Source organism: Haemorhous mexicanus, chromosome 1 (genome assembly GCF_027477595.1).
Source record: "Haemorhous mexicanus isolate bHaeMex1 chromosome 1, bHaeMex1.pri, whole genome shotgun sequence".
Taxonomy (NCBI): Eukaryota; Metazoa; Chordata; class Aves; order Passeriformes; family Fringillidae; genus Haemorhous; species Haemorhous mexicanus.
This window is the reverse complement of record NC_082341.1, coordinates 10,840,925-10,865,559: the sequence shown is the minus strand read 5'-3', so window position 1 is coordinate 10,865,559 and position 24,635 is coordinate 10,840,925. Positions and strand designations below refer to the sequence as shown.

The 24,635-nt window shown below is 38.5% G+C and overlaps 1 protein-coding gene across 2 annotated transcripts in view; it reads right to left on the bottom strand.

The window, feature by feature from the left end:
- Positions 1–1,680: 1,680 nt before the first annotated feature.
- WDR37 (WD repeat domain 37) overlaps positions 1,681–24,635 on the bottom strand; it is a 43,800-nt gene continuing 20,845 nt past the window's right edge. For both annotated transcript variants that reach the window (XM_059840004.1, XM_059839996.1), the window contains 7 exons: positions 22,633–22,677; positions 20,885–20,961; positions 18,956–19,193; positions 18,296–18,437; positions 7,131–7,265; positions 6,343–6,457; positions 1,681–4,830 (listed from right to left, as the gene is read on the bottom strand). In XM_059840004.1, the coding sequence (XP_059695987.1) occupies positions 4,699–4,830; positions 6,343–6,457; positions 7,131–7,265; positions 18,296–18,437; positions 18,956–19,193; positions 20,885–20,961; positions 22,633–22,677 (884 nt within the window). In that variant the 3' untranslated portion in view covers positions 1,681–4,698. The remainder of the gene's footprint in view (positions 4,831–6,342; positions 6,458–7,130; positions 7,266–18,295; positions 18,438–18,955; positions 19,194–20,884; positions 20,962–22,632; positions 22,678–24,635) is intronic.

Genomic DNA, 24,635 nt, shown 5'->3' with positions numbered 1-24,635 from the left:
ACAAAATAATGTCAAACTTACACAAATGCCAAGTATGACAAGTTTCAGTGGAAGGAGGCAGAACTGTAGCAGTTTCCAACAAATGGAAATGAAGTTTCAAGCAGAGTCAAGCAACACAATTAACATGCAATGGTGTCATTGCACGGCACAGCAGTCATCAGCCAGGCTGAATCTTCTATTTTCAAAACAATTCAAGGCAGAAGCAGAACTTAGGGGTTTTTTCTACATTAACTCTCTTCCATTGTACATGCCAGCACTGACATTTTGCACCATTTCCATTTTCCTAGACTAAGTCCAAATGCTTGAATTCCAACTTCTACATGGCATGCTGAACCATGCCAGAAACTCCCCAAACCTGTTACAAAATATCCAAGCTGCAAATTCAGGAACTTGGATTCAACGCTGCAAACACTCACCAACCTCAACCCTACACCTGATAGAAACAGCCCCTTGTGGTAGTACTGAATATTCTCCCTTGGAGGACATTGACAAGCAGCACATCTACAAAATCCCACACTGCTCCAGTGGAACATCTCTCCCAGTTAATGGTATGTTTTGACCAGGATTTACTGTTTGAATTAAACAGGATTTCCTCTGTAAGCTCCTGCAAATTACTTATGTTCAGAAAACTCTGACCTGTGGGAATTAGAAAAGGTAACAACACTCCTTAAAAATAAAATATCACAAGGCTGAGTAATTTTTCAGTGACATACTAAGGTCTCAATAGAGCATTAAATAAAATTTCTATGCCGGTCTAAAGAGCAAACTATGGTGCATGACAGAGCAGTTCTCCTGCAGCTCATCTTCAGGTTTAAACACAGACAGACTCCTGAAACCACTAGTTGTACATGATATTTACCCAGCAGTTTAAAATGATACTAGAAATACTAAGTTTAAGTCAGTCGGCAGTAAGGCCTGATTTGGAAGCCCTCAGCTAAAATCAACTAAAGCCCAGGGTTTGGCATTCTGTCTCAAACCAGCCCTTATGTCACTTGTGCTACCTTGGAACACCAGTCTCTTATTTTTGGTCCATTTCACCAGCAACTCTGACTAATCCCAAATGCAGCAATGAGGGATCATAAAGCACATTGAAGGAGAATAAGGTGCACTCAGGTACCAGCCAAGACTCTGCCTTGGCTTCTGAAACCCATTAAAAGTATTTCTACAACACCAAGTGCTTTAGGTTTTACTCCAACACTACAGAGCTTTGGTTTGAACACAGGTGCAACAAGCAACCAGCCTTTAACTTACAGAAAAACTGAGGGAGGGTTCTACTCATCAGAGTAGTTTTGCAATACTTTCGCTGTATTCTAAACATCAAAAAATAGTTTAGATTTAATTTTAAAATAACAGTTTGTAAAGTGGGGTGAAAAGTCACAGAAACTTCAGCATAATCTGTATAATAAGATGCAATTACAATTTCTTTCCATACAGAATGGGAGACGACAATACAAATGCAGTCCTGAACACTCTTTGCTAGCAGTGTGACCATTAGTGCTACAGAAGACTTACTGTAATAAACAGACTTGGCCTTCTCTTCCATACTGTGCTCATCAATGCCTCAGAAACAAACTTCTTTAGTAGAAAAGAGTGGAAAGTGAATAGGGAGATCCTTTGACTACAAAAAATTGTAATATTGGCATCAATAGTAACCTTAATGCAACACAGAAAAACAGCAAATTGCAAAAAAAAATTGTTGAATGTTTTAATGCATTTTGAATTGTAATGAAGAAAAACATTTTACATCTAAAAACAAATTAGCAGAATAATAAAAAGTGGTTCCACATAACTTATAAATTCTTTTCCCCAAAAGGTAGTTTTCACAGATTTAGGCAACAAATAAGATGTTTCATTCCAGATCTTTCTGATTGTAAAGTATACACAAACTTTGTGAAAATTGATGTGCATTGCTTGAGAGAAAGACACAGAAGCTTGGTTTTGCCTGGTGATGAGTTTTCTGTGAAATTCTGCACAATACTGAAACTGTAACTGCAACTCTGCTCCATTTAATGAAATGCTGGACATTGTTAGTGCTGAAAAAACACTCCTTAGAACACTTAGAGCCATGAAATGTTTTCCACATATTTAGTCAATGTAGTATATTCACTACCCCTGCTCATATGTTTAGCTTCAAGAGGAATGGCAGTTTGGCTTACCCTTCACTACAGTATAGAAAACTAAACTAAGTGATAGTTCAGTGTTCAGCTGATTTAAGTATTAGCCTACTCATAAGAACGTGGCTCTAGCACCTTGTTTGGTTGATTCTTTTCAAAATGAAACCACGTAATCACCCATTCTGGTGCCAGAGGATGGTCCCTCTGGTGATATAAAAAGTTTGCAGCAATGATGATTAAACTGCATAGAGTCCAGTGGTTCTGTACTACATATGTATGAGAGAAGCTTAGACACTTTAGTTTAGCAGGACCAAAACCAGTGACCCTCTCCTCTGCCTCAGGTAATAAAGGAGAGCCATTGTCCAGATCCTACTTGCAGGCCATGCTGGAGAAACTGTTTGTACTGGCCAGACATTTTTCTCTTTTTTTAAAAACAGCATAAACCTTTGTAAAGTTCTGTTACCAACTAAAAGAAAGTGAGTCTTGTTTTCTTAAGGAATAAAACCTGTAACCCAACATCAAATGGCTACTACTCAGAGCAAGAAAACCCAGGAGAAAAAAAAAAAGTGAAAATAAACATTGTCACCATCATTTAACTCTTACCACCAGAAGACTTAAAATTCTGCAGCTACTTTCTGCAACCTCACTAGTTTTAGTATTTAAGATTACTCCAGCGCATTGTCCATCTTGCATCTCCAGAAAAAAAATCCCAAACCCCACAATAGAAAAAAACAAGGGATCAAACCACTCCGATGACATGTACTACAAAGACACTACATATACTCGCCATTAAATATTTTGTGTTTCCTTATTGTTACAGTCCTAAACAACAATGCTTAGGACCCCCATTTTCCTTCCATTCCTCGCTGATGCATTCATTATCCCATCCCAACCCACTATACTCCCATGCCACACAAATGTTAGTTAAAAAGAACCAGCTAACACATGTCTTAATGTCATTATAAACAGTGATGCAGAGGACATGAGCACAGCTGTAGTTGCACAGAATCATGATGATGAGATAAAGAGCTCCTAATACATCTGCCAACCCACCATGAACCCCAAGATTCCCACTGTCAGAGTGCACCCTTCCTTACCCCCACCCTCCATCTTATACTGTGATATGTCAAACAATTAGGGCATCTCCCTTCAGCCAAAAACCAAGTGTCTGTCTGAAGCAGCCCTTCCGTTCTTTCCAAGACATCAGCTGCCACCTGCATTTACTGATAGCAGCAGCTGCAGAGCAACACCCCACTGCCAGTGCAAAAACAGCTAAACACAGTGAGGAGCAAAACCAGAGTAAGATCATTTGGGAGAAAGAAGGGAGAGCTATGCTAATTACTCCCTTTTGGAACAGGACAGAGACTGCAGTGCCCCTGTCATGGCTGGGTGACACATGATGCTGACAGTGTATTGCTCCACTAGCTTTATGTGTTAACTACCTTAAGGATCACATGTATGATTGTCTTTCCTCTCCTGTCAGAGATAGTACTTCAGCCAGAGACCAAAGGTGCTTTTTTCTAGGCTACAGAGAGATTCGATGCATCTTGACCAACATTCATTTTTGAGGTAGTACTCATTTACTTTGTATTGCTGGCTCAAAATAAAAATATGGGAAGTGAACACAATTAAAAGTATGCTCACTGTAGGTACATAAACAAAATCATCAACACCCAAATAAACTATTTCCTTTCTGGGCAGATCACCAAAAGGAATTAATCCTTCTTACAAAGGTTAGCTCACATTCACTGGTAAAGTCAAACTTTCATAAGTGGTTTATAACAATAGCTATAAACTAAAGTGCTTCAGAATTTGCTTGACTAGATTTCAGTGATTGGAATTGTAATATCCTGGATTTTTGCTAATATGAAATGTGATGAGGTTTCAGAATCACTTTATATAAGAAGGGCAGAATGAATCTTTTTCTTTTTTCAAAATAAAAAATACAAAAAAAAGATTACAAATAAACCTGGCAGTCTATACTCACTACAAGTTGCTTGCATTTTCCGTCTCAAATCTACTATTTGTCTAGTAACCAGAGTAAAAATGGAGTTGAAGTTGCACTATATGGCAGCACTAAAAAAAGTATTCAAATCAGATGCAAACAGGAAAATGTTTACAATCATACAACTAGCGAAATTCACACTTCATTTCAAAGTTTTAGCCCTGCAGGTTCCTTTTAACACAAGGCAGATATGTAGAGTCATGGAAAAACATAACAGACTGTATACACTCTCTACAGTAATTACATACGTTTCACATTTATGTCACAAACATAATGCCCTACTGTGTAACTATTAAATGCTAAATAACTTATGAACATTTATGTGCTCTACGCAACAGTGAACATATTGACCAGTGGATGCCAAAATATAAAATTTCATACACAAGACAAACTAATTCTTAAAAAATCACATATTTCTGTACAACCCATGCAAACTGTGCACAATGTGGTAACAAGAACAACACTTGCTCAAGTCTCCCCTCAGGGAAGAGTTGTTACAGCAACAGCAGACCAGTGTTCAGAAAAGTCTGCCCAGGTGTAGAAGTCCACAGCGACACAAACGCAGAAACTCCCAGCACGTCACTTCTCCTGTAGCAAAGCAGGGATGTTGATGTTCCAGCCGATGGCCTGGCGGTCAAACCCACACGTGAAGAGGTTGCAGATGGGATGGTCCTCGCACCAGGCAGAGCAGCAAACCATCCTCCTGTGCCCCTGCCACCGCGCGGGAGACAGCGCCGTTACTGACACGGACCGGGACTGCTGGGCAACAGCCCACTGTAACTCACACTGCCACCCCGCCAATCCTCAGTCTATTCTCTGCAAACAGCCCTTGAGAATCCTAAAGGTCACTGCTACCTGCATCTGTAAGCTAAAAGTCTTCACAATGATGTGACTCCTCAGCACCAGCACTGCATCCATAAGGACAGATGCATACATACAAAAAGGTGCAAAATTTTTTGAGTTTTCCAAGGTCTGTTTGCTATCTAGTTACATTTTCTTCACAAAAGCAAATCAAATTTTGATTTTAGCATTTTTATTTTATAAAAGCAGTCCTAAAATAAGGAACTACTTGCTGGCAACTACTTTGTAACAAGCCTGCAAGACTAAGTGAACATATCGTCCATAATTCAGGAGTGATAAAACTGCAGCAAGAAGAGTTTCATACTGATGAAAATAGCTCAATAGCAACAAAAACGCTCAAAATAGGGTTCTGACCAACATTCAGGTTAAAAAAGAAATAAAGTCATTATTTCAGTAGTGTCAGCTTCGATGGATCTACTAAGGAAAAAAGGAAGATGTGCACACATACACAAAAAATCCCCTCAAGACTATAATTAATAAATTTTAAAACCTACCTAAATTAGAAAAAAAATCTAAAAGAGATTAAGTAAGTCTTAGAAGTCCTTCCTAAATTCTGTCAAGAACTGCTGAATCAACCCCCAAAAAGGCCGATTTATGTGACATAATCCAATTAATTTTACTTAGTCTGATTTGCTCCATTAGTGATGCTTGCCATGCCAAATAGTGCCATAAATGCACAAAACCTGATGGCTCCAGAAAGGATGGTTTATTACATGGTAGGATGTATCTAGAGTGTATGTGAATAAGCATAGAAGAAAAAAATTAAAATTTATCACCAAATCATACAAGGTGAGCTCACAAAACTGACCCTCACTTTTTCCCTCTATGTTTCTATGTCATAGAATCACAGAATGGTTTGGGTTGGAAGGGAATTTAAAGATCATCTGGTTCCAACCTTCCTGCCATGGGCAGGGACACTTTCCAGTACACCTGGTCACTCAGAGCCCCATCCAGCTTGGAATATATAAACCAGCTAGACACTGTGAATTTAAAAAAAAAAATCACCATGAGAAAAATCACCATTTAACCTCACAGTGAGCCATTTTTGTGACATGACTCACATCCAGACATTAAAGCACATCAGAAGTGCTCTTACACACTTTATCCATTTCATAGAGAAAGCAGATATGTGTTTCACTTTAGCAAGGGGAAACATCATGATAAAATTCACTTGAAACACCATCTCCAGCTGCAATAAAAAAGCTTAAAACGCTTCACATAGGCACGTTGGTTATTTTTAATAACTAACAGCATGTTTATTCAGACCAGTGCCGCTCAGCATTTGCTCAGCTGTAAGCCAGACAGACCAAATGCCGTTTGTCCTTGCCTGAGGAAGGACAGAGGCAGGGAGGGTGCAGGTACCTGTCTGTTGCTGCGGGGGAGCCGCGCCAGCCGCACCCCGGACATGTCGAACAGCCGCACCTGCCGGTTGTCGTGGGGAAGGGCGATGATCCTCTGGCCAACGCACACGTTAATCCTGCAGAGAAGGGACAAAAGGAGGCTGGGGAGCAAACAACGAGCCTGGCAAATAGAAACTGACAGCACAAATTTAAGCTCACGGGAGGGGATGCAGATGAATTTTTCCAGGCTAGAAGTCACAAATGGAAAGAGAAAAAAAAATTTGAACCATTAAGGTATTTTCTGTTGTACTAGATCCTCAAATTGCCTCAACATCTGCATTTTCTTACAGAAAATTTCTTAAAAGCTTACTAAAAATTAATGTTGATCACACCTGCACTTTATAAAACCATTTCAAACCTTTTTCAAATTCGTATAAATCTCAAGTTTAATTTCAGGGGCAAAAAAATAAATGTATATATAGTGAATTAATAGAATAGACTATTTCAGTTGAAAGGTACCTGCAACAATCATCCAGTCCAACTATCTGACCAATTCAGGCCTGACCAAAGCTTAAAGCATGTTATTAAGGGTATTGTCCAAATACTTCTTAAATACTGGAAAGCTTGGTCACTCACCTCTATCTATCAATCACCTCTACCTGTTCCAGGATTTGGCCACCCTCTCAGGAAAGAAATGTCCATTCTAAACCTCTGTGGCACAGCTTTAAACCATTCCCACATGTGAAAGAAATTAAGAATTAATTAAGAAAGCATGAATTCAGCAAAGCAGTTACCTGGAGATCTGCTCACCTGTTGACTGCAGAATCTGTGCGGATTGTTGCAATAGGACTCCTCATGTTTTTCAAATCCCAGACTTTTACTGTACGGTCATCACTACCAGAAACAACGTTGTCTCCCACAGTGAAAACTGCAGATGTCACAGTGCTAAACAACCAGGAACAAAGACAAAGATGTCAAACTCTACACTTCTTAAACTAGCATCTGATTTAAAGTTTTATTTTCTGTTCTTGCACTTCCTTTAGCACATGTAGCTTGCCTTTTTTTTTTTTTTTTTAAGCAGAGTAATCTGAAATTTTAACATTCCAAGCAGTTATTTTTGAATCAAAAAATATTCTTACAAAAAAGCTATGACATTTAAGGTGAACAGGGCTTGAGTGGCCCGAGTGATAATAGAAGCAGCCCAACAATAGAGACTCACTCTGGAAGCATCTTTCATATTCCACTTATTCTGACACAAGCTAAACAGGCCCAGTCTTGAAACCTGAACTCACTTTTGAAGTTCTGCACTAATGTCCAGCAGGTTTATCCCACAACCCCAAATGAATTAGCACCATAGAGTACAAATCTTCTGAAGTGATTTGAGATCAGTAACAAAGCTTTTCTTTCCATCCAAAGATTTCTGTAGAACTATCCCAGACCTTTTCATTCACTGCACAGATACTGAGGAGGTCCCAAACACCTGAGATGTAGCTAAAGCTGTTCTGTACACACACATGAATATGCTGTAATCCACACACAAGAGTCTCCAGTGTAGCTCCACTACCAATAGCTACAGCAATTAACAATCGGTATAGAAATCACAATTGAGATTTCTAGTCCTGTTTTACAAGCAGCTAAAGTCTGAGAGTCAGATTAAAAAAAAACAAGAAGCAGTAAGAAGCACGAGCATACAGTTCTTCAAATTTTATCTAGCATGCCTAGAAAGGCACAAGGGCAATCAGAGAAGACTCATGGGAACATTTCTAGCAATTGAAGTCCAACATATTACTTACAGCACCTATTTTATAAAGAATTTTATTTTAGAGTTTTATTATCTTTGTATTTTATAGCTTCAGATAACAGTATGTCATCAATATACTGGGCTCAAACAAATAATTTTCATGATGATTCTATGATTATTTTTAAATACTTTACCTTTATTTCACATTCACCAATTAAAAGATTTTGTACTACAATTTTCATTGTAATTGTGTGAATTCCCAACTAAAAACCAGTTATTTTCTGCCCACATAATGTACTAACAAAGCATTTTTAGGGAAGGCTTCTCAATTCTGTCTCTACAGATTTGATTTAATGACCTACCTTGTAACTTGGGTCATGCACATCAATTTCTTAGAACTTAGTAATTTTAATTTAAGTTGTCAGTTGTTACTGTCACTTTAGTTGTTCTGCAGAAATTTGAATTCATGTCCTATCCAAGCTGCTGATTAAGATTAGCACAAGCCAGGTCACAATGGACCAGTTTATGCAAGCCTCTTAATTTAAATTGACACCAAATTAAGTTTTAATTAGGATGAAGGCCCACTTTTTTCATGATACCAAGTTTCCTAACACATTATTAGAGTGCAACTAAGCCACCAGGGAGATGATTACAGAAAGAACCAAGAGGTCTTCGAATAATCTTCTGGACTATATGAACAAAAAGTCAAAAAGTTAAAACATACATGAAGGCCACAGCTGCTGAGTCTCTTTCAAGCACCATCTTATTTGGGAAGAAAATTCACTCATGCAGTCAAGCTGCTGCACAACACAGCTGGCATGTTCTCACCACCCAACTTGTCTCCTACCGGCCCAAACTCCTATAAATTTACCAACATCTGCACTTCTCACTAGTTCTCAACATAAAGAAGCTCATAAAAAAATCAGGCTTTTAATAATCTCTATACTGCTGCAATACATTTGAGGCAAAGTTTACAAGTTTAAAATTCTCTGTTCAATCCCCATAATTTCCACACACATTGGGAAACTTCCTAGCACACAACAGCATTAAGAATTCAAGTCATAGAAAATCTCCAGGTGAATGAATATACTGTGCTTTAGTATTCTGCTGCCAACAAACAAATCTGATCTCTTTCCCCGTCATACATTTTATTCCAATTACAGCTGGAATACATTGGGAAACTGTCTTAAAATAACCCTCCACTTTTGAGTGCTTTTTTTCAAAACTTTAAAGAGCTTTCCAGCTTCTTTGATCTCATATTGGTTTTGCTTTATCATTTATCACTTTCAAACATGGTTAAGTTTCTTTGACCACATAAGGTTCTCTAATCCTTAGATTTATCATTTTTAAATTAAAACATTCAAAACTATTGCCAGGAAAACAGAATGCCAACCCCAGGTTAGCTCAATCCTTCCTGCTCCTCCAAAGACTCTCAAAAGATAACAAAATCCTTTCCAGCTTAACTTACTCTTTCAGCTCAACTGTTCAGATATTACTGGGTACACCAAGCAAAAGTTTGTAAAATAAAAATGCATTTAAATTCTTCTGTAGCTCTCTGGAAATAGGGCAAGAGATAGAAAGGCAAAGGGAAAGCTGCTGGTCTCTTTTTAGTGACAACTTTAAAGGTGCTTGGTGGTCTTAGCCCTCCATTCACCCTCAGGTCAGTCCTGCAAGGCCCTGCAGGTTGGGACGTGCACTATCTGCAAGCACATGGGACTATGAAAACAATCTTTTCTATAAGGAGCTTTGAATTTAATGGCTAAATATAAAAACACTTCTTACTGAACCCAGTGTTTATGAACAAGAATTTTGGTCCCAGTTCCAAAGCAAACAGTATATGGATGTGTGCATGACATTCCCTATGCTTTTAAAAAACGAAGCATGACTCTTCTAAGGGAAACACTCAATTCAATTCTCAAAGGCATCTCCTTTTCAAAATAGGATTGCAAGGCTTCAAGTTTTAAGTAGCTCAACAACAAGTCCAGAAAGGCCAAAAGAGTCTCACAAACCTAACACTGGGGAGGGTTATCAGCACTTCATCCATCAGAGTAAAGACAAAATGGGTTTTTGGGTTTGTTTTTTCCTTTTCTACTTTAAAGTGGGACATAATGAGTTGATATTTTAAAAAATCACATGCATCTAAATTCAAAAGCATGCTCAACACTACAGACCTAAAATATGAGCAACTGCACTCATAGATCTTATGCAGTACAAATTACATTCTGTCTCCTCTGATACTACAACAGGAGCATCTCTTAATATGACAGATGCATCTCAGCAACTTTTTTTGGTTTTGTGTTTATTTGGTTTTTTTTTTAATTAAAACAAAACAGAAGAAGAAATGCCACTTCCTACATATAAACTAAACCAGGGTTTCAGCCGAACTAAAGGGGAATTGTGAGAAGGAAGAAAGGGACACAAAGTCTGTGGGAAGAAGTTAACAGAAGTAGCCAATAAACAAACAACCTTTCAAAAGTATTGCCTCCATAACCCCATCCATATCACAAAAATTAAAAGCCTTTTTCCTCTCTTTTCATGTAGCTAGATTTAATTTTTGTTTATATTAGTCTTCAGTTTGTTCTCACCCAGACAAAACTCTGGTTAACATCCCCTTGGCTAAATTAATAAAAAGTGCCAACAAAAGATCATCAGCCCCCATGGTAATTGAATGCTAGAAGACATTAGATTTTTAATAACTCAAAAAGATGACAGGTATTGTAGGACATTAAAGGAAAAAAAAGAAAGAAACAAGCAAAGAGGAAGCAATCTTATGACACTTCAAACTGTGGGTCCCACAGGGAGTTTGGTGCTACAACTATTCTCCAAAAAAGCTTCAGCCTCTGCCAAACCCCAGCAAAACTCATTTATCTTGTCACAGGGAGCAGCCGAGCGTGTACTTCCAGCTGACAGCGTGGCACTTCCTCAGCACACACCAGTGCCTGGCCTCCACCATCCTGCTCCCTGCGTGGGTCTCAATCACCAGAAATGCTGCGCTGCTCGCACTCCTCATTAGGCCCAACAGCTGTCTCCCCAGTCACACTGAGACACAAAACTGCTTTGCATAACAATCTGCTGAAATTTCACACATAGGGGAAGGGGGAAAGAAAAAACATGGAAAATGTTGGACCATGAAATGCTGATGCAGAACTCTCACTGGCAACGCACCAAAACAGAAGTTAACACTGCTCTTTCCGTTTTGATTTGCAACCTAAACTGGGATTTACCATTGAACTGGGAGACAACACATTTTCATGGCCTTGAACAGGCATCTACATGCATAAATCTGTGTGTGGGATGAAAATGGACTAAACCATTATGGCATCTACATGCATAAATGCCATAATGGTGGCATCTACATTTATGCATGTAGATGCCATAATGGTTTAATCCATTTTCAGAGCTTTCAGATTAATTTATTCAAGGTAACTGAATACATACAATTATCTACAGTTGTATGCAACCAGCAAAATTTGAGGGCTCAAATATGCCTGTTATTTTTAATAGTAAAACTGAGGAAAAAAACCTAAAGGAAGCTCACTTTGGTAACACATTTTCTGCACAAGTTTCCTTTGTTTTAGGGGAACAGAGCATATCCCCACATCAAGCAGTCTGCAGCCTGAGGGGAAGCCAGGAACTGTGTTTAAAACCTCCAGATGTGGACAACCCCACTGCCCATCTCAACAGGAGATGGCACTGGCCACAGGAGGCCCAGGTAAGGAACCCACCCACATTTGAGTGCATTCAGGTTTCAGAAATGCTAAAAGCACTCAATTCCAGCAAGAGCTACACACATCATTCCAAATAATTCCCGAAGTCTGTGGATTTATTTCCAAATATCAGCAGAGCTTTTTTCTGCAACGTAAGAAACAGTAAGAGCAAACCATGAAGGAATTACAGAAGCACAGAACCATTTAGGCTGGAAAAGACCTCTGAGGTCATCAAGTTCACCCTGTGATCGAACACCACAGTGTCATCCAGACCATGGCACTGAGTGCCATATCCAGTCTTTCCTTAAATACCTCCAGGGACCATGACTACACCACCTCCCTGGACAGCCCATTCCAATGTCTAATCATGCTTTCTGTGAAGAAATTCCTCCTTATGTCCAGCCTAAACCTCCTCTAGCAGCTTGAGACCGTTTCCTCTGGACCTGTCACTGGCTGCCCGGGAGAAGAGACTGACCTAGCTACAGCCTCCTTTCAGAGAGCCATAGAGAGTGGCACTTTGAACACTCTATGCCAGTATCAGGTTGGCAGAATGTTAGAAGAGAAATCTAGGAATTCAAGACAGCAAGAAGTGGTAACTTGGATGGGCTGAATGCATGTAAAACATGCAGGCCCCAGTCTGTCCTGAAACAGATCTATGAAGAAGCACTCAGCAAGGGAAGTGAGGCACATTCAGAGCTGGATCTCTGAGCTATTCATTATTAAGGCTGCTAACAAGTCTAAGAAAACCACTGAATTCTTATCATGCTCTGTTACATCTATGTAGTAAAAGCAAACCAAAAGGTTTTGTAAAAATGTCCAGAAGCACTAGAAGCATTTCAAAAAAGCTAACCCTAGAGCTTTGAGTCCAGGCCATAATCTTCATTTAAAGAATATTCAACATTCAAATGCAGGATCAGAACAGTGTGTGAAATGCAAGTTTGGAGCCTTTTTTCAATGAAATGCAAGAGGAAAAAAAGTCCCTCAGCAGACAAAACAAGGTAGGAATAAAAATAGCAATATCAGAACCATCTAGTCAATCGGTCAATCGGTGAGGCTTGGGAAGAAAACTGAATGTTTCATCACAAAAATTTTGCATTTCTTACAGAAGCTAGATTGAGATATCCACATATGGGGAATGCCTAAGGCATTCTTTGATGAGAAACAACAGGAAAATGGTAGACAAAGCATCAGTCAAGTCATTAATAACTGAAGCAAGAACAGGACTATCTTGAAAAGAACAGATGTGTTAGACTGATCAAACACCACTGATAGCATCCAACTGGTTACATTTTGTTTGGCACAAAGGTTTTAACTAAAATCCCAATTTAGTCAAAGGTGCAAAGCCTGCATTTTTAGGACTACATCTACACATGCTTTAACTTCACCAGGAAAGTGTGGTTGAATAAGAATACATAGCAGTGACCTTGTGATATTGGGCATATCTAGAATAAGACTGCTTCCAACAGGGATGTCTAATGGCACCGCTGCCTGGAGAAGAGGCACTTCTCCCCCTGACATGACTTGCTCTTTCAAGAACAATACATTCAAAACAGATACAAATAAGATATGAGAATTAAATCTTGCAGACCCAAGAATCTGAGAAAGCCAAATGACCTTGGCAAACCCAAGTGCCCACAAAAACTAAAGCAATTACTAGTCTCCTGAAAGAGAATGCCATTTTGACATTAACTCTCAATTCACTAAATGTCAGAATTCAGCCCAGCATCTTAATCAGCAGCTGCTTAGTAATTTTTGTATTTTTTAATAAATGCAGATTCTTCAGCAAGCACAGGAGTTGGAAAACAAAGCTGAAACAAGACATATTTGCAATTCTCCAATTTCAAAGTTCTCAGGATGAAGCACAACTCAACATTCAGCTGGCACATTCAGAGACATACAGGCAGCAAATGAACAGGAACTTTCCCTTCTGGTCTCTTAGAGCCACACAAGCAGAGTGAAAGGGAGATGGAATATGCTGCAGTCCAAAAGAGCTATAAGCTCTTTGTAAGAAATAACATAAGATTCACGATCAGCAATATTTTTCCTGAGTTTGCCCAGAAAGTAACACTCATACAGATTCCACAGCTAACACACATTCATGCTTGATACACTGGCCCAATTTAGCCACAAGGATCAGTAAGTTGGAAAAGTAGTAAAAAAACTTTTTCTTTTTTTTTGGGCTAGGACAAAATTACCCACTCCAATTTATGGGGGTTTTTAAAGCCGAAAATGCATTCAACTGCCACGGCAAAGTAGTGCATAACTATAAACTGAACACCCAAAAAGCATGAACAAAGGATATTCACGTAAGGGTAGCAACCCAAAGCCACTTCTGAAGATATCACTTTATTCTTTGAAGGATGCTATTTGCAAGTACAGACTTGGAAGTGCTGCATATTTTTTTTCAAGCATTTCAAGAGCAATGCTCCCCAGCCACTGTGTACCTCTGGCAGTCATCAAAGATAACAAAGCCCTTTACTATTTACCAAATAATTTTTCAGCTGCATATAAGCATCAGTATGCTTCAAATGTATAGCAAAAGCTGTAGTTTAAACACTGTACGTGAATTCACTAGCTAATAAACATTCTGTTGCCCATAGGGGATGAATTTATTTCCTGTGTTACTAAACTGTCAGAACAAATGTACAAAATCTGTAAAGTACTGGCTAGACCTGTATAGGCTAATTTTAAATTTTTTTTAAGCTACAAATGATAAACATTTCCAGCATTAACATTTTAGAAGGCTCCATACATCAAGACACACCCCAGCAAATGCAGAGTGCTTAAAGGGACAGAAAAACTCATCAAGCAGATATTCAAGAGCATGCCAATACCAGAGTTACTCAACTAGACCACTGTGTTGGGAAAAGCAAGGTCTTCACAGCTGGGACAAGATGGGCTGTGCAGGTGTCAGCAAAGGAAGGCACAAGTGAAGTGAAATGAAAACTGCCACGTAGATGCCAGAAGTATTTTACTCCACAAAACAAAACCTTAGCTCTGTTTGAAGAGCTCTAATCAATAACCTCTAAATTGAATAATTTCTCAAAAGGAGAACAGCTGTTATTATCAATCATGTATTTCAAAGCGGTATCTGCTGGAAAAAAGATATTGGAAAATAAGTCACCAGTATGATTTTTGGAGGGTTTAACTCAGGAGATCAATTTAGTTAAAGACCACAAGTTAGTGGCTGGATTATAACATAAACGTAATCTTTTCCCAATGCTCTGTTAACAAACTCTTCATATGGGGATGTGACTGGGGATTCACAGCACTAGCAAGACAAATTCCTAATGGTGCACATACAGAACCAGACAATAACAAATATTTACATTTATGCAAACATCAGTCTTATTTCCACACCATTTCAGATTTTTTTCATCAGTAAAGAATAAGTAAGTGAGATGAGCTGGGGGCATGGCAGATCTAAAGCAGTAAGTGAGAAGATACTTTTACTGCTATGTGAGTAGGGCACAGGCAAATAAGTCATTTATTGAACTGGAACAGTCATATTCATACACACACACACACACACAAAAAATGTAAACAAGCAATGTTTACAGAACTAGAAACTTCCATGGTAAGACACTACTTCAAAAAAGTCCCCAGCTGAATGAAGACTCGAAGGGCAAAAGTACTATCAATGTATTATACTTGGTCTATAAATGTCAAAATATATTGGAAACACACTTTGAGGCATATTAGGTAACCTGTAAATAAGAACAGTAAATACAAGAAGAAAATACAGGAAGTTTCCATAATTAACATAAAAAACAAAGATCTTGAAGATAAAAAAACCTGTAAGATGAAGCTGAAGCTAGGCCAACTAGGGAGGCCCAAAAAGTTGAACACAGAAATTAAACAAGTAACTTACAGAATTTGCCCAGAGGTAAGTTGAAATCTTTACCATTGGAACAACCTAACATAAGCTGGCAATTCTAAAATTACCTCTTAATTGAAAACAGTCATCAACACAAGCAGCTCAAGACAGGTTGATCACAAAAATTCCTTCTGGCCTCACTGGAAGAGAATTTATTTTTTTAAACTGTCTTAGGAATAGATGATAAGAAACACTCTGCTTTTAATAAAGCTATGTTCTGGACACTAAAATGAAAGGTGATTTCTTTTCTCAGTCCACTTAAGATACAAATAATCTCTCCCAGATGATGACATACCATCACTTTGACATACAGGACAACGCAGTGCAATCTTCATTTTTTGACATCAATTAACTCTATAAAAGCTTTCTATGCTCTGTCTGTAACAGGGTTCTTCAGTCTCTCAGCACATCAGTTTTAGTTTTCACACGATAACGAGGCACTGCGCGCCCAGCCCCAGCGCCGCTCATTAAGGCGAGTTAAAGGCGGCTGGGCCCGTCCCGCTGCCTCGGGCCCGGCCGGGCGCTCGCCGCGGCGCGGTGCTGCCACCTGCTGGTGAGCGGCGGCAGCGCGGATCCCGCGCCCGGAGGAAGGGATGGCTGGAAAGAGATTTTGGGCGTACGACACAATAAACACGGAATGCTGGCCTCGTGATTGAGATGTTTGGCATCTCATTATATTGGCATAGCGCATTAGGAGTTGATCTGGTGAAAACATAGCTGCTCTTGAGCAACAGACTCATCAGGTACTATTCAGCCAGAGGGTGTTAAAACTTATGGTTGAGGACTTTAAATCATCAGCGTTAACAACTGTAACATCCAATTTACAGAACTGATGCCAAGGGTCTATCAAACTATTAAATACTTGGCAAATTATTCAAACAGACATTCAGAAAAGCCAAAAAAAAAAAAAAACAGTTTCTTTTATGCTGCTTAATGTGAAGAGGTTGTTGCAGTGTTGATTAGAGGGTAATTTAAAAATATTTTGCCGGTAGGCAATACAATAAAACAACCAAAATAAAATTCCTTAAAGTATGTCTCAACTGCAAAAATATCACCCACCCCCCCCACCCCACCCTCACCCCCCCCAATCCCTGCCATCTGCATTCATCAGTGAAAGACCTTCTGTAACAAAATTACCCCTTCCACAAATGAGACCTCAGCAGCCCTGGCCACTGAAAAGTAAAATTTGAGAAAATTTGATTTGTAGGGTGTGTTTGGTGAAAAAGCCCATGTCAATACTAAAAACTCATATATTCAAAGTACAAAATAGAGATAGGTGATACAGCAGACAAACACAAATATAAAGATGATAAAAAGCTAGAGTTAGAGTGACTGAAGCGGTTGCACAAGGTCTATTCCATTCCTAAACTATCTGCTAATTTATAGGTCTCAGCAACAGAAGCCAAAACAGCAGCTAACAGTTTTTACAGTGTGCACCATCACCCAAGGTCAACTTCATTTGGTCTCAGCAAATATACAGGAAAACACAAATGTCAGTCTTGGTCATTTCTCTGAAAAAAAACATCCTGAGACAAAGCAATTAATCAGCATGGGGAAAAATGCAAGCACCAATGGATACAAAACTTCCTAACTTTATACAACATTCTAGGAAAAGTGATCGAAGAATACAAAAGTGATGAGATGAAACAATTCTAGGATCTAGGCCACAAAATCAAGCTTACTGCTTGATCAGGAGAAGACAGCCACTTATTTATCAAGCTCAGGAGTCCAGGGCAGATGGGGTTAAAGAGGTTTTTGGTTATAAGTAGGCTAGTCAATAGCTGAGAAAATGAAAAAGAGGGTACTGCAACTCAGTTATCATGTAAATTACCCCATTAACAAAAAACAGAAATGTGAATAAATACTTAGGGTTTGTATTTTGAGCTAGGATTAAGAATCATCTTTTATTCTGAAAAAGGGAGGTGAATTTTTTTCTGAAACAGTCAAGCTCACATATTCACATGTGAAGAAAAGATTTGCTTCCTTGGGTAAAGTATTTCCAAATTACACCTGCACTTTCCATGTATCAGAGCTCCAAAAACCAGAAAGTTAAGTAAACACCAGAACACAAATTCTCAGGACTACATTTGTCCATATTCAATAATAGTCAGTGCAACAACATTAAGCCTAAACTGGTAACTAAAAATGTTACATCAGAATCACTGTTTTGACAGAACATGGCAATCAGAGCCTGTACTTTTATTTCTTATTTTATGAAAAATTAGAAGCTTTTAAGAGAAAAAAATTAATCCTTTTTTATCCACTGGTTTCAAAGGAGTAACCTTTACTTCACAGTGAGTATCAAGACAAGCAGAGGCAATCTGCTTGATCCACTGCATTACAGCAATAACCCCAAACTGCAAGCATAACCAATGCCAAAAAGAACCTCACACCCTAAATCACCTTTAATTGTAACAATTTTTATCAAGACTTACCATATGAGCAACAGCACACCAAGAGCCCTGGCTGCTGTTTTGGAAATTATGTACTGCTGTGCTACATTTGAAGGAGGACAACTGGGGGTTTCTGTGAAAATCAGTCTCACAAAACAGGAATGAACTCAGTACCTCAAAAAGCACAGAGGAATAGTTCTGGGCAGAATTGCAACTTTTCAGACTTGAAGCAAACCTGTGAAGGAGCTGTCACTTACTCTGTGTGGCCCTGAAAGACATTCACAGAATGGATAGAAGGATCTCTGAAATCCCACAGGCGGAAGGTGGTGTCGCGGGACGATGTCACCACGAGGCGCTGGGTGGGATGCGTACAGCAGTGCGTGAGCTCCTGGTCGTGCCCTACAACAATGAGAACGTGTAAGGTAATGAAAATAAGACTTTTCATTTCCACATACACTTGAAATGAAATGCTGATGATTTTTTCTCTTTTTCCCAAACAGAAAGGAGTAATGGTCATTCTGAGCTTTAATCCTGTTACTGCTGTAAAAGTTTGGGAATGTATTTGAAGGCAAAAACCATGCTACTTATTTCACATTAAGTAGTGTAGGTTATTGCTGCTTAACACACCATGAACACAGCAAAAGCCTTTTGCAAGAGCTAAAATTTGGGTACATTCAATTTAAACAACTATTTTTTCATATGTTAAATCATAAGGTAGAAAGAAGACAAATTCATGCTCAGGGGATTTACAAGACTGCACTTTTAAAAACTATTACAACACTGAGCAGTAGATGGTACAAACTCACATCCTGCTCCAGAGAAACGACTTTCTTTTCTCAATGTTTTAGTATCTATCTCATAATCCCTCATATGAAAACAAACCAGGCATTTAATTTTTTTTGCAAGTGAACAAATACCTGTAAGAGAATGGACAAGTTCAGAAGTCTCTACATCATACAGATTTGCTGTCCTGTCCCACGATGCTGTCACAGCTTGCTTCCCCCCCACAAGCCAGTCAGCTGCTATGACCACTCCTTGGTGGCTTTTCAATGAGGTTAATGGGGCTCTGACAGTGGGGCAATCACTGGAACCATCTCCATCTCCATCAGGTTCATCTTTATCTGAGATTTCAACTTCATCTTCTCCAGACACTTGCTGTAAAATGCAAGGTAGAAAAAGATATAGAATAAAAGGGAAAGAATGCCTCTAAGTTACATTTTGCAGTGTAAATGCCTCCCAATGTGAATGTGGGTAAATTAATTCTGCTGCACCCAGCCTATTCCACTATCACAAATTTAGCTGAAGAATATAACCAGTAAATTAGCTGCAGTTTTAATAACTCCTCTGCTGATGCGCAGCTGAGGGAACTGGAGTTGTTCAGCCTGGAGAAAAGGAGGCTCAGGGGAGATCTTATTGCTCTCTACAACTCCCTGAAAGGACAGTGCAGCCAGGTGGGTGTCAATCTTCTCCCAAGAAACAAGTGATAGGACAAGAGGAAGTGTCCTCAAGTTGCGCCAGGGGATGTTTAGAGTGGATATTAGGAAAAATTTCTTCACCAAAAAGGTTATCAAGTCAGGGAAGTGGTGAAATCAACATCCCTGGAGGTATTTAAAAGATGTGTAGATGTCACCCTAAAGGACATGGTGCACTGGAGGGCTGTGACACTGCTGGATTAACAGCTGGACTTGATGATCGTAAGAGATTTTTTCCAATCTGGATGATTCTATGTTTCTATTTCATTTTAAAATCTCCTCCAAATTCTTTAGCTCTGAGTATCAGTCCCCTTTACTATCTGATAAGTGTATTACCCTAGAGTTTCATTGCAGCACAATATCAAGGGACTTCTCTCCTTTCAATTTTTAGAGGTAGGAAGCATCTAACAAGACACTGACAACAATTTACAGACATATTTTTATCCATTAAAAACCAAATCATTACAGCAGTATTTGTCTGTTGGTCAATACACAGTCATCATGCAGCGCTGATGTAAACTGGACACAAAATAAATTCTTTTGCTCATCACTAAACATAATTCTCTGAACTCCCTTTACACTTACACAAGACAAAAACATCTTTCTTTTATGTTACTTGGGGGTGGAAAAGTTAACATTTGTATTTTCTTTCAAAATGGAAATGCCAAATCAAATAAACTGAATCAAACATTTTCCATTCAGGAATCTGTCTCTTATTGCACAGGCAACTCTTGCCCCTACTTAGCCTACTGAGAAGCTCATGCTATAAACTATGTTTTCTTCACAATTTAGTAAGGGTGCTTTTAAGTAAAATAAGCATTTGACAGGTTTATTCTTTAAATTAAATACTGACTAAATAACAGCCTGGGGACAACAAAATCAGACAGTGTGATGCGTGCTGGCAAGGGCTGATTAGAAATCAATGAAGACTCAAATAAATGCCAAAATTACAAGTCTTTACCATCAGTTTTCAATCCACAGCAGCTAAAGCTAATAGAGGTGCCTCAGTAAGACGGGCTACAAAAATTTAACCAGTTTAAAAAGAACTTCATTATTACAAAAAAGAAGTTATTTGACTGTTCATTTACAGTTCATTTACATATTTACTACCTTGAACAAAACGTCAATTTGTCTACTTGAAGCTGTAAATTCTATTCTGCACCAAATGCTTTTGAAAACATGAAGGGACTCTATTTTCAAAGAAAAGCTGAAATGCGGCTGATAAACTAAAACCTCAAAATCCCACCTTTGGCATTCCTGAAACCATGTAACTTTTTAATTATGTATAAATTTAACATTCAGTCATATCATAAAGCCTGTATCTGATGAAATTGCTGTGCAATTAGGTTAAGTTGCAGCAAGGTGATTGCTTACATTGCTGTCTGCAGTTGGCTGAGGTGTAGGCAACTGTACTATGTATCTCCAGATGTGAGCTGTCTGGTCTCCAGATGCTGCACAGGGGAAGAGAAGCACAAAAAGAGAGAGAGAGAGAACTAAGAATCTTTCCATGGGCAATAAAAACAGGCTTTAATATTACATTTAGCAATACTGTCTAAGTTGTATCTTTTCCTAACAGAAAGCAGAACTTTATGGTAAACAAGTCTCAACATCTCAAACATAACTCATTATGTAAGATATAAGCAGCTACCAAATTAATCACTCCTACAGTGAAACATGCACTTGAATACCACACATGAGAACATGAGTCTCACCACTGCTCAATATGTAGCATTTGAAGAAGGCACTTAATACATCACCAGATATGCATTTACTGTTTCTCAAAATCTGGGGTTCTTTATTCAATGATTTCTTCAATTAAATATTTGTATCATGGTTTTAATGAGAAACCCAAAATAGTCAAGTGTGAAGCTATTCCTCTTCCACCTTAAAGAACTCAGCTTAACTAGTGGCAGTTTACAGCTCAGAAGGCACCGTGTGATTTTAACTCCATCTGTTTTAAAACAGACTTATTCATTATTAACTAAGGACAAACTCAAGATTGTCCTTGCTACGGTCAGAACAAACATGTTCTAATCCTGCAGGATTAGAACTGCTCTCTAACCACTCCTCTCCCAACTTATACTTGTGCTCAACATTACTCTGTTTTAGCTGCAGCATCTGGCATTGGAACTTGTTAAATTTCATCCCATAAATGGGATACCACCCAGTGCTCTCACTTATCTGGATCCCTCTGAAAGGCCTCCTGTCCCTCATGAGAATCAGCAGCACCTCCCAGTTTGGTATCACTGACAAACTTGCTAATGATGCATTCAACTCCTGCATGCAGATCATAAATCTATTGATAAATCTATAGAACAGGGCTGGCCCTTGAATTGATTCCTGAGGAACATCACTGGTGATCCTTTGCCAGGCAGACACAGCCCCATTTACTGCAACCCTTTGAGCTCTGCCCTTTAGCTAGCTGCCCAGCACACCATGAACCAGCTCATCCCACAGCTGGACAACTTGTCCAGAACAAGACTGTGAAGGACAGCACCAAAACCCTTACTAAAAACCAGAAGAATTTAATCCACCACATCTTCATCCGCAAGGAAGGTGACCTTATCCTACAAGGATGTCAAATTAATTAAACAGGACCTTCCCTTTGTGAACCCATGTTGACAGTGCCTGATAACTGCATTATTCTTTAAATGCCTTTCAGCAGTACCCAGTATAATCTCCATAATTTTTTCAGGAACTGAGATTGGATCAACAGGTAGTTCCACTTGTCTTTCCTCATACCCTTCTCGTAATACTGGAGTAACACTAGTCAGAAGGGACCTCTCCAGACTCCCAAGAACTTTGGTAGGTAATCAGGAGGTATCCTGCCATAACACCCACTAGTTCTTTGAGTACTCTGGGATGAATTCCAGAACATTCACCTGATGTATGATTCCAAGTGTCTGGTTTGGAGCAGACAAGTACAAATGACAATATGACATGAAAAACACAGATGGCAAGATCTAGCTCTGATTTGTTATGCCTTCAAATGTAAAAATAATTCAATCAACAAGGATGCTGACAAGCAATAGGGAGAGAGGCTACAACCAGAACAAACTAGCAAATCACCCTTATTTTCCATAAAGATTAACATACTTAACATATGAAAAAACTTTCCGTACCTGTAAGAGCCACTTGCTCAGTGGGATGAAACTTTATGGAGTTTACTGTATGAAACAAAACAAAGGTTTAAGTTAGTATAGTAAAAGAATTCTTTCACAATGTTTTATCATTAAAAGCATTGAAAAATCAAGTAGTCTTAAGTTTTCAGCAATTTTTGGTAGTAATCTTTTAGGTGATATGAAAGTGTAGTATCAATGAAAGCAGCAACAATTGAAACAAATGAAAGCAGCTACGTACAACACATTTTCTAGCAAGTTACTTCCTGAATCCAGTACAAGTGTTTCATGTTAGAGAGGATAGACAAACCACATTCAAATCATATGTAAGATGACAGGATAATGCTCTGGAATTCCATACAGAGAATTTAAGCATTCATAATTATTTCTAACTCAACGAAAACTTACTATATGTTACCATCAACATCCTGCTTAGCATTGCAAGAACAAATGCCTGAAAACCTGATGCAAGTAACACAAATCAGATTTCAGTCCTGCAACCATATGTAATCAAAACAGGATGTCCTGCAAGAATTCTATCAACTAACAAAGATCTTCATTTCATTTCAATTAATTTCATTTCATTTCATTTCAGTGCATAAGATTCATTCAAGACAGAACTTAGAACTCATTTCCATCCATTATACAAGTAAAATAGATGCATATGTTGTTGGGAGAGCGTGGTGTACTGAGTCTAAAAAAATACTCCTTAAACTGAACTTTATGGTGCACCCAACACCTTTGCACCACTTCAAATCAACCGTCAAACAAAAAAGTTTTATTACATAAAAAATACATTCTTTATATTATAATTTATAGATGTATGTAGTTATATAAAATGTATATACAATACTATTTACCTTTTGTTTTTGTTCAAACACAATTGTTTAAACACAGGTTAGAATTTCTTATTTTCATACTTATCCAAATACCAATTTTAAAAGAAAACTACCAGCATGAAAGTTCAAGTGAGTGAAGTTTTCAAACATGACTTTATAGAACTTAGAGGTCCATGCAGCAAACAACCTGAGATATCTGAATGCATTAACATGTCACCAGTTGTTTCTATGCATTTATCTTTTTGCTGTAGGAGCTAGAAGTCTCGTAGCAGGAAGCAAAAGTACAACTCACAGCTGAAGCAGTTCTAGAGAATTTAATTCTATTTGTACCCTTGCCACAAAGTTCATGTGATGTGCTGAGTTACTTAACCAAACAATCCTGGTCAATAAGTGGGTTCCTCACATTCCCAGGGTATGATCACTCAAAGTGCTCAGGTAACAACAGCAAGTTAAAGCTATGGAAAACCTCTCCAGTTTTGGTCTTTAAAATCCTATATTCTAACTCATTAAGAGGCAGAAGGGCATTAATCAAGTTCCTGTCAAATTGGACACCAAAAATTAACATCAAAGATATTCACTGCACTGCACCTCCCCACCCAAAGAAGGGTTTAAAAAACAGTTTCCACAACATTCATACTGGTATAAAGAAAGAAAAACACCTATATTTAATTAACTGTCTAAAAAACAAGATCTTTGTTTTTTAGACAGTTAATTAAAACAAGATCTATGCAGCAGATTATATATGAGATCTTAAACAAAGAAGTGCAAAAAGATATTCACCTAGCATCTGTAGTTCTAACCCAAATATAACAGAGATCCTGCAAGACAGCTAATTTCTGATTATATAAGCTTCTTTTGTTCTCCACATGCACAAGACCACAATGAGTTATGACATTTAACTTGAGTGTCGTAACTGTGCCTGTAAATTTCTTTATATGGACTTGTTTATTCATTTAGCATTTGCAGAACTGTCTTAATGTGCCTCTCCAATAAAGAATCACATTACAAAACGTTCTCTGTATGAAAATTAGTGGAACTTCACGATTGACTTGTTAATGATGCTGGTAAACCTGCAAGTGAAACCACAATAAACATTTCTGTAGCTGGCCAAAACACATTTCCCCCTCCCATGCTCTGTTCCCAGTTTTCACAACATGCCCTTATCTT